At 30.9% G+C, this 11,528-nt stretch overlaps 3 protein-coding genes across 3 annotated transcripts in view; 2 read left to right on the top strand and 1 right to left on the bottom strand.

Moving 5' to 3' along the window:
• The window catches only part of Wnt5 (Wnt oncogene analog 5), a 228,504-nt gene that overhangs the window by 81,208 nt on the left and 135,768 nt on the right, over positions 1 to 11,528 (top strand). The gene's annotated exons all lie outside the window — the stretch shown is intronic.
• On the top strand, positions 805 to 6,873 carry LOC135960507 (probable salivary secreted peptide). Its single transcript, XM_065511811.1, has 2 exons — positions 805 to 1,215; positions 6,605 to 6,873. The coding sequence occupies exons 1-2, from the start codon at positions 1,015 to 1,017 to the stop codon at positions 6,779 to 6,781; spliced, it is 378 nt and encodes a 125-aa protein (XP_065367883.1). The 5' UTR covers positions 805 to 1,014; the 3' UTR covers positions 6,782 to 6,873.
• On the bottom strand, positions 10,414 to 11,095 carry LOC135960251 (probable salivary secreted peptide). Its single transcript, XM_065511494.1, has 2 exons — positions 10,839 to 11,095; positions 10,414 to 10,711 (listed from the first exon to the last, which is right to left on the bottom strand). Exons 1-2 carry the CDS (start codon positions 11,022 to 11,024, stop codon positions 10,535 to 10,537), a joined length of 363 nt encoding a protein of 120 aa, XP_065367566.1. The 5' UTR covers positions 11,025 to 11,095; the 3' UTR covers positions 10,414 to 10,534.

The following is an 11,528-nucleotide window of genomic DNA, read 5'->3' on the forward strand; positions in this document are numbered from 1 at the left end:
TATATTTCAGAATTTTCTAATTAAATTTCAGAATACTCCAATTATGTTTCAGAATTTTCCATTTATAGTTCATAAATTTCTAATTGTATTTAAGAAATTTCCAATAGTATTTCAGAAAAATTTCCATTTGCATTTCAGAATTTTTAATTTACACTTAAAAAGTTTCTAATTGTATTTCAGAATTTTCCAATTGTATTTCAGAAATTTCCATTTGTATTTTGGAAAATTTAATAGCAATACCAATGGAAATTCCTGAAACAAATTCCTGCAAATGGAATTTTTTCAAATACAATTGGAAAATTCTGAAATACTATTGGAAATTTCTGAAATACAATTAGAAAGTTCTGAAATATAAATGGAAACTTCTGAAATATAATTACAAAATTCTGAAATATAATTAGAACTTTCCAAAATATAATTGGAAATATTTGAAATTCAATTGGAATTTTGTGAAATATAATTAGAAACTTCTGAAATACAATTGGAAATGGTGTATAACTGAACTAGAACTGATCTTGATCAAAACAAGAATTTAACTAGATCAAAACCAGTATTACTCTAGAAACCAGTAATGCCACATTTCCATAATACTTATTAATTAAATCCACAGTGAAGGGCATTGAAAATTCGTCTATGTTTAAGAAAAATGTCACTCTTTCTTGCGATTAAACTCATTTCATATTGCTGGCGCATATATCTCCCTTCTTACAATTTTAGAATATTTTTTCTTAAGCTAAGCTTTCGTTTTTTCAGTGAAATAAAAATTAGTTTTAAAAATTTGCTGCTTGAAAACGGATTGAAATCATTTCAATTAATAATAATAAAATATAGAAAGAATAAAATAAAATAAATAGCAACTAAACGCTTTATAAAGCTCTTAAGCCAAAGAATATAAAACGTGTGTCATACAAATTATAAAAAGAAAATAAACGTGTTGTAAAAATACCACAAGCTTTAGCAATAATAAAAACAAATTATCAAAAAAATTTGTTGGAAAAAACTCAAAGTAAATTAATGAAAATCATGGTAATAAAAATGCAAAATATGAGATTAATTTTGACAGTGGTGATGCTCAGCCTATTGGCCACCACTTATGCGATTTCCAGTACCTGGGGTAATATATCAAATTCCGCCCAGTTGCTGCATGCAGAGCAAATATTCAATGCTTCATCGACGGGGAAATATGTGACTCATGAAATTAAATTTCCCAAAAATGTAAGAATCACAAATTTTCACTTCTTTTGCATTCATTCATTCATACAGTCTCATCAAACATTGAAGTATGGGTTTTTGACGTACGTAAAGCATTTTATACCCTTGAAAAAAAACGAACGTTTTTTTGAGTGAAATGAATTGAAATGAAAGTACAATGAAAGCAAAAAGTGGCGGGTTTGAAATGCTTATCATTATTTTGAACATTTAATTTGCTTTTGTTTTCCTTTGACTGTTTTTCATTTCTTTCTTTCAGTTTTTAGGCAGATTTCGTTTTCTTTTGACTCCGGCTTATCTGTAAATTTTTTCACAATTAAAATTCGATTTTTTTTCTCTGATTCCTACTCAAGGTTGCTTTCTATTTCATTTAGGTGCTTGTTATTTTTGTGTTCTTTCTTTCAAAAGAATTTAAATTTTTATTCAATCTTTAGAAATTTTATTGTTTCAAATTAAGTTTATTAGTCATTTAATTATAGTTTTTGTTTCTGTTTCTGCTTCTTTTTTTTGCAAAATTGCGTTTTCCTGCTACCGGAAATCTTTATTTTTTTTTCGCCAAACGACTTGTTATTTTTTTCTTTTTTTTAAAAAAAAAAAAAATCATTTACTGATAAGCTTTATTCTGCCTCTGTAAGGAAATCATGTTAAACACATGCTGGTTCTAAGTTTGACTTATTTTTTGCACACATTCTCCTCTAGTTATGTTTGATTTATGAACAGCAAGAAGAACAAAAAAAAAAAAACTATTAGAAATTAGATTTTGCAAAAACGCAGAATATTTTTTAGCAACGTCAGATAAGTTGTTGTATATGGAAATATAAATAATTTTTGTGTAAAATACGCAACAAGTTCATTGTATGAAACCTTCAGATTAACAATAATAATAATAAGAATTTCTAAATATAAAATCTATTAAAATTTTCTAAAACGAATTGTGGTGATTTAGCATGAGTCTGGGGTCAAGAGGTTTATGAATGTCTTAACAACATCAGCCAATGGCGTTTTATTGTTGTTATGAATTTTGTTTAGATGTGAACAGCAGAAATTCTCAATTTATGATCATTGGAAAATTAACTGAAAAGTTAACTTTCTGTGAGCGCCAAATTTAATTTTTATAATTCATCCAGTTTTTCTGGGTTTGAAGGTTTTAAAAGAGAGAATCCTTCCTAGTCATAATAATAAAAATTCACTGATATTCCAATTATTCATGTAACTTTTCAATACTCTATTTTGGATTTTGAAAAGGTTAAAGGTCAAGCGACAAGTTCATTTTATAATTCATCCGGTTTTTCTGGATTCAAAGATCTTCAAAGTAAGAATTTTTATGTTCAGTTTTAATGCTTTCTTTTGAGTTAAAGGTCATTTTTGTTGTTAGGAGTTTTTTTAATTTGGGACAGCTGATATTCTCAAATACATGACTAAAATATTGGGCGTATGACTTAAAAATGCAGGATTTTTTTTTTCAAATTTTTAGCTTTTATTTTTAATCGAATGATTGGGTTGCACACAAAGTGTTTTTCAGTTATATCAACAGAAGTTCAGTTGATAAGGAAGAGTTTCTGTTGAAGCAACCAATATTTTATTAGCCACAACTGTAAAATTTGGTATCTAAAGCTGAATCATTTGATTGGCAACAAATTCGGTTTGCTACTACGAATCTGTTATCTCTGTGTACACTATAAATTTATTTTCCATTGTTAGCTATGACGTTTTTCCATCTTTCTGGCAACATATGGATTCCGAGCCAAAATAACTGCTCATCTTTTGAGGCCATGAACGAATTTAGTCAACATGGGATAATCTGTTCCAAAGTGAAGCGTATCCCAGAGAGAGCTTTATGCATCGATCGAAACAAATAGTAGTCGGACGGAGCACGATCTGAACTATAAAGCGAGTTAGGCAAAACTTTCCAGCCACTTCATTCCAAATACTTTTTAACAGATATTTCGACATGTGGCCGTGCGTTGTCATGATGGAATATTATGGTTTCATGTCTGGTCACAAGTTCTGGAAATTTTTTGGCCAATGATCACTTTAAACGAATCACTTGCATTCGATACAGTTTCATTGTGATGTTGTGTCAGATTTCAGCAGCTCATAATAGAAAGGACCCTTTTGCTAGCACCAAATACAGAGCATTTCCTTATCGCCATGGATATTTGGCTTTGGTGTCGATTTCGTTGGTTGGCCGGGCTTAACATACAATATCTTACGCTTCGGGGTATCGTAATGGATCCACTTTACATCGCAAGTAATGATTTTATAGCGTTCATGCATCATTTCGTACATGCAAAATCGTCTTTCAGGGTCTCTCGGCTTGAACTCGTATGGTACCCAATTTGCTTGCTTTTGCTTTTGAAATCGCTGCTTGAGTTTGACAGCAATCTTCGTAGACTAGTTCTTGGTCTTCAAACAATCTTTGCCTTCCGTGTCAAAATCACCACTTCTGAACTGCACAAACCATCTCTCGCACGTTGAAACCAATGGAACACATTCACCATAAGCTTTTTGGTCAGTTACTTTAACTTAACTATTTTGGATAAATCCAGCCAACGTGGAATGTAAGAAAAGTTTACAAATAGACAAAACTTCCAGAGCCTATAAAATTCCAGCAGGTGCTTTATTTTTCCACCATTCAACTCTTATTTAGTGTTGAGGTCTCTGAGACTAACGAAAATTATCATTGTTTGTGGTTTCATTTATAACAGAGCTCGTTGTTTATTTTATTTATTAGTGAAAATAGAATGCAAATTAGAGTTAGTTCAATGCCACTCATACAGATATAATTAAGGGACAAAAAACTTAATTTTTGCCACAACTATGATTTGAATTCTGTGCAATTCTCGATTTTTTTTAAATTAAATTATTCAATAGACCAATAATGTTTGCTATTGCTCAGTCCTAATATAAAAATTTAAGTCAAAGGGAACATTATCCATTATTTAGGATTTTGAATTTAATTTGAGTTATAAAATGAAGAAGAGCCTTGTCCAGAAAACAGCCAATGGACCTATACTTTCGTACAGAAAGCCGAAATTCTCGTACTCAGCTTCTAAGTTTTATGGTTTCTACCAAAATCTAAAATGAGTTTTGTTTGGTACTCCAACACGTATCTAATATAATTAAAACCAGAATCGTTTGCATGAGGCCAATGCTATCTTCGAAAAACCGTAACGCGGTACAGTTAGACGACGCCAAACTTTAGCCAATGCTAGCAAAACGCAAAACTCTCGAAGGCAGCGAAAAAAGAAAGACGTGCGCGTTCTTCCTACACCCATTGATTATAATAATATAAGAATAGACTGATAGCAGAGTAAAGCCCACAATAAATTTAGAGTAAAGAACTAAACATAAACTATTCAATTGACATTTTGTTGAGATGTTTAAATTATTATGAACCATTTTACGTCTTTGAATATTTGTCATAAACCAATCCATAAAAAAAATCCTAGGTATAATTTAAAAACAAGTACGCAATAAATTCGTAAAATTTCGAAATATTCGAAAACCTAATTTTGACCTCGACAGTGGAAGGTCAATCATTCAGCAGGTGTTTCTAAATATCTGAAGATGTTACTATTAAAACTAAGGATACATTTTTGTCAAATTTATCATATTATATCCAAAAATTACAAAATTTTTTTGAATAAAGAAATCAAAACTTTTATAAAGAAAAATCTTAGATTATGGAATTTTAAAGGAGAAACAAGTATTCAGTATAATTAATATAATACAAAAACTTGTATTTTATTATAAAATGTCTAAACATCTGCTGTAAAAACTTTTCCCTTGAAAAAGCTTTTGAGTTCAAGATGTTCAGTAACGGTAGTCGATCTGAAAGTGATTTAAAAGAACAACAAACTTAATTAATAACAAGCTGTGCCGAATCTTATATACCCATCATCAATAGCGACAATAAAATATTTTTCTGATATAGGGATTATATGGGGGGTAGGGTCAATTATAAGCCGATCCTCACAAAAGTTGGTAATAAGGCTAAGGTTCATATAAAACTAGTTTGTACCCAATTTCATCACGATATTAATTATTTTAAGAGAATTATGAATATTTAAGTCATTTTCTGTGGGGGACCTTGTATGGGGACTAGGGACAAATGCTACCCGAATGTTACGAAATATCGCCATACTTTACAATAGATATAATTTCAGAGTACTAAGAATTAATTTGTGCAAATTTTTATCAAGATTGCCGCATAATCAACATATTTTTGACTGGTGAAAAAGTATTCCGGGGAACATTTGTATGGGGGCTAGATGAAATCATACACCGATATTGCTCACTTTCAAAACAAAACAAACTTAATCAACTAGCTCCTTTCGTTTGGGCTAGTGTTTGCTACTGACCGGACGGACATAGCTGGATCGTCTTAGAATCGTATGAGGACCCAGAGGAATAATGTGGGTCTGCGACAAATATTTTGATGTGTTACAAACGGAATGACTCCCATCTTTTTTGATACTCTCAAATCAATTTGATTCGATTATTGTGGAAATGTAACAGTTATCGATCGGCAAATGTACCATGAATAAAATGAAAAAAAAACAAGTAAGAGAGTTATATTCGGCTGTACCGAATCTTATATACCCTTCACCAAATTATACTTCAAAATACAAATTTGAAATATTTTTAGGTAAACAAAATAAATTTTTTATTTTTGGAAAAAAAAATTTTCGAGTTGTTATTTTTAATTTAATTTTTTTGGGTTTTTCAATTTTTTTTGGGTGAAAAAAAAATTCGGGTTAAAAAATATTTTTCCGATTTTGACCCATTGTAGGTCCAACTTACTGTGGTCTCATCTATCATTAGATATCCATATTGTCTTTATTAATGTTTTATAACTCAAGATATAGGTCAAAAATAGGTCAAAAATTTATGTTGTCCTTGTTTTTCCTCATATCTCAGCCATTTATGGACCAATTTTACTGATTTTTAATTAGGAAACTTCTCGAAAGCATGTCTGACAGAATTATTGATTTCAATAGACAGACGGACAGACATACATGGCTTAATCAACTCCGCTATCTATAAGGATCCAGAATATATATACTTTATAGGGTCGGAAAATTATATTGTGGAAATTATAAACGGAATGACAAACTTCTCACGATAGTGAAGGGTATAAAAATACAAAGGAAAATGTTTTACACAGAAGCTACAAATATAAAATACATACATAAAATGAAAATAAAAGTATTAAAAACTTAATTAAAATGCAACTCAAATTAGTTACAGAAATTCTTGAAAAATAACACTTCATTCTTCAATGTTCGATTCAACATCGTAACCTCAATCATTATTCCATTATTTCATTCCATTATTTCAATATACCTCAAAATGTTTACATATTCTTACTACCCCTTCTTCCATGAAACAGGGCATTGGTAATGGTCGCATTATCACCGGCATCAGAGCATTCGATCAGGTGACAAACGGTACGGGTGGACATGCAACCATTTATTCGGGTGGACCTGGTTTCAATTTTGTCAACATCAAACTACAGTCACAATACAATTATGGTCTAATGTTCCGTGTAGAAATTTATGGCAAATAACAAAAATAATTTTAAATAATAATAAAAATAATGTGTGTTTTTTATTACTTATACTTAAATTTAAAATAAAATAAAAGAACAATATTTAATTATGTTTATGGTTTAATATGTATGTATTTTGTATGTTAATTAAAAATAATAATATTATTATTAATAAAAGAAAGAATGAAAAAAAAGAAGAGGAAATCTAAAATGTTATATAAAAAAACTAGAAATGCTGAACAAAATTGTATTCATTAGAAAATAAATCAAATTCAAACTGTTATACAAAACATTTTCTATAGAAAATCGTTTAAAGAAAATCTTGTTATTATAGAAAGCGTCATATACGGGAAGTTTTGCTTTACTTCTTTAATTTGAAAAAAAGGTGCGATAAACGATTGCCCACACAGAGAAAACAGATTCGTGATAGCAACCGAATTTGTTGCCAATCGAATGATTCGGTTGCACACATAGAATTTTTCAGGTCTAACAACAGAAAGTCACTTGATAAAGAAGAATTTCAGTTGAGGCAACTAAACTTTAGTTGCCCCTTCCAAAATATTGTAGTCACAACTGTAAAATTCGGTCACTAAGACAGAATCATTCGATTGGCAACAAATTCGGTTGCTATCTCGAATCTGTTTTCTCTGTGCACAAAAGCTTATGGTGAATGTGTTTCATCGGTTTCAATGTACGAGAGATGTTTTGAGCTGTTCAGAAGTGGTGATTTTGGCACAGAACATAAAGATCGCCCAGTCCCGCCAAAAAAAATTTAAGACCAAGAATGGAAGGCACTACTCCATGAAGATTGTTGTCAAACTCAACAAGAGCTTGCAAAATCATTGGTAGCTACACCTTCAATTTCACAATGAATGAAGGGAAATTGGGTACCATACGAATTGAAGCCGACATACGATTTTGCATGTCCGATATTATGCTGAAACGCTACAAAAATCATTTTTGAACCAAATCATTACTTGCGATGAAAAATGTATCCATTACAATTACCCGAAGCTTAAGAGATCTTATGTGAAGCCCGGGCAACTAGCTGAATCGACACCGTTCGTTTCCTACGCTCCGAAACGACCTGATTCCTAATCGGTCAATGATTGACAACTCAGCAATAGCTGTATCAAATGGAAGTTTTTTCCACTGGGATGATCTTCCAACCTTGGAACAGAGTATCCCCAATTGGCTTGATTCGTTCTTGGCCTCATAAGATGAGCAGTTGTTATTTTGGCTTGGAATCCAAATCTTTCCAGAAGGATGGGAAAAGGTCATAGCTAAGAATAGCCAATACTTTGAATAAATTTATATTGTAAAAATGTTTGAAAATAAAAGCTAAACATACACCCAATAATATCAAAAAAAGTACGATCGTCTGAACTGATCCATGCCTGTTTTCAAAAACTGGCCACAGCCAAAACTTTAAATTAATCGGATTGTAGTTATTAGTTTACATTGGAAAACAAACCTGATTAGGAGCCAAAGAATTACTCTCCTCGGATTGACTCTATTTGTTTATACTTCTGATGAAGAACCGAATAAATATATTAAATAGTCTGTGGTGATATACATTTCAGAAAAGCCGACCCTTGAAAAATCTGTATTGACTAAGCATACCCGAATTCATTTTAGTGAAGCTTCAGGTTTTGAAAGTGTGAATCACATTCTATCTATGCCGACGTCTGATTCATGGACAAACTGGTAACATTAATCGAATCATGAATATTTGTGTAAATAATTATAATTTGTGCGGTTTCTAAATGTATAAATTTGAGTCAACATTTTCATAAACGATTCATTATGTTTTTCTTTTATTTTCATAAGTTGATGGTTAAGAAATATATGTAAAATACTTTAGAAGATCACACATTTCTTCACAAAGAATACTTAATTATTTAATATCCAAATTTGTCTTCTGGATTGCAGAGAAGCACCCTGTCGACCATTCCCAACAAACCAAAACTATATAGAAATAACTTGTAACAAGCTTACCAACATAAGCCTTAAGCTTAGAAAAGTGTTGTGATAACTATTGTAAAAAGTCTTATTAAAAATTATTTAATAATGAAAACTGAAACCTTGCGATAATATTACTTGTCTGTAGAAGCTTACATTCGTAATATTTTTGTAAGCTTGGGAATATAACCAAATAATATTTGTACTTAATTTTTGTGAAATTTATTTATACACAGAGAAAACAGATTCGTGATAGCAACCGAATTTGTTGCCAATCGAATGATTCTATCTTAGTGACCGAATTTTACAGTTGTGACTACAATATTTTGTTACAAATCATTCGATTGGCAACAAATTCGGTTGCTATCACGAATCTGTGTTCTCTGTGTAAATTATTTATCAAGTTTTATTATTTTAATAATAACTTTTTTTAAAATTTTAAACATTTTAAAACACTTCACTCTTTGAACAAAACACTAAGACTAAAAACTTCAACCAAAATAATACGAAATGCACGCACGCGTCATATAACGGGACATCATTCTCAACAACGGGACATCATTCTCAAACTATTGCGTAAATAAGCCATTTGCAATCATATTTGTTAAATTGTTAACTTTTTCTCTTATGATAAGCTTATTCTACAATTTAGTTACATTTTGCTTATGAAATGGTCTGTTCGGATAGCTTCACGTAGAAAGTTGATCCCTTGCCCCTTAGCCCCACAAATACATTCTTATATTACGATTGCTCCATTGCGTTTCCTAAAAAATCATCTGGTTTGTTTTTTATTTAAAGGTAATGAACTGGAAATGGGTATGAATCCGCTAAACAAAAGAACGCCTTAAATCGTATAATAACATGAGTTACATAGTGCAACACGACAAAAAAAATAACCATATTCGGACACCACTACGTGATAAAAGACCAACAAAAAACGACCGTTTTGGGCAGCTTTAAAAAAATTTATTTCGAATTTTTTAAAGTTTTTTGCGATTTTGATCTTGAAGATGAATTTTTTTTTGATTTTATATGTTCACAATGATTGTTCTTTTTGACAAGGGCTACAACTTTGCCTCAGAGAGCAAAATTCCGAATGGTTTGCAAGATATGAGCTTGAGAAAATGAACACTTTTTGCAAAAATGACACCGAAATAAGAAAAAAGTTCATGACTTTGAGGAAAACTGGTAGACACGGGTCTTTTTCTTTTGGTCTTTTATCACGTAGAAATGTCCGTATATGGTTATATTTCCATGACTCAAAAAAATTACACACAGTGTTATTCAGGCGCGGATCCAGTTCACCCATTTGGGGGTGAATTGTTCTACATTTTTCTCTTTATTCCTTTTTTTATATGAAAACTTTTCGGTTTTGGGGGGGGGAATTTCCTATCTCACCCCCTCTGAATCCACGCCTGGTGTTATGGCACTGAATATATTCATATAATGTCCACAAATCTGCAACATAATGTTGAGTTGTTATTGTGTGGACAGTGATTTAACTTGACTCTAATTCTAGAAATTTCATTAAGAATTTACTTCGGTATAATATATAAGAGATTGTCAGGCTAAAATAAAGATTTTTATCCCCGAAAAGATTTAACAGTTATATTTCTAAGAAAATATAAAGCTCTTATAATTTTGTTAACCACTTTTTTGTTATATTCACATAGAAAACTTTTGATGAATTTTTTTTTTAATTAGTTTTGCTAAATTTCTTTATTTTTTTTTTAAACATTTTAATATCAGACATCACTTTGTTTAAATTTATTTCATATTTGAGATCCACAAATGAAAATAAAGTACCATTTAACGTCCAAAATATTGTATGGTGAAATTTAAAGCTTTGCCACTTTGAGACTTCAGGTAAATGGTAGAATTACGATGACCTGGACCACCTTTTAACAAGGAGGCATAACCGAATTGTTTGCGGCCGCCCCAATCCCAGGCCTTAATGGCGGTCAAAATCACATAATTAATGTGGCCCTAAAAAAGACGAAAATTTATAAATAATAATGTTATGGTATTAAACAATTATCTCCATTTAAAAAAAACAATTTTTAAATTTATAGATTTAAAAATAGTTTATGAATATGGGAACTGAAAAACTCACCTTGGGTGGATAGACAACTTCGGCGGTTTGCTTGGTAAACCAGCTGCTTGGCTTAATCACATAATCGGTGGCTAATAGGCGATCATAGGGTCCCACATAACCCCAGGTTATATTATTGGCCTGGACAGCTACACTAACCAACAGTATTGCTCCAGCAACAATGCTTAATACAGTTAAGGATTTCATTATTTTAATATTCTATTTTTTTTTTTTACTAAACAAGTGTTTTCGTTTTAACTGTCACTATCGCACTAGATCTGAATAACATATTGTTGCGTGTAAATATATTTTTATATATGTTTTTATTTTTAATATTTTTCAGATCTTTAATGTGAGTCATTAACACTTGTGGTTCTGGTCTTGATGAATTAATAAATTATTGTTTTTATTTTTTTTTTATATTGTACTTTTTTCCAATGTTTGCTAAAATTCTCCGTATGGCACATTGTTATCTTATCAATTAAATAATAACAATTGTTTTTTACAACACTCTTGAATAAACAAGATATTTATTTTTATCTAAACACCCTGTGCAGTTTCAGTGAGGAACCTTTAAGTTATTTTCGTTTAAGCCTAAAGGTATGCTAAGGTTTTGTGCAAAACTCTTAAGGCAGTGGTGGTATGGGGAAAGAGGTGCCACAGGGGGACTTTCTTTAAATAAGTTGGATTATAATGTTGGGGAAAAAGTAT

Source organism: Calliphora vicina, chromosome 5 (genome assembly GCF_958450345.1).
Source record: "Calliphora vicina chromosome 5, idCalVici1.1, whole genome shotgun sequence".
Taxonomy (NCBI): domain Eukaryota; kingdom Metazoa; phylum Arthropoda; class Insecta; order Diptera; family Calliphoridae; genus Calliphora; species Calliphora vicina.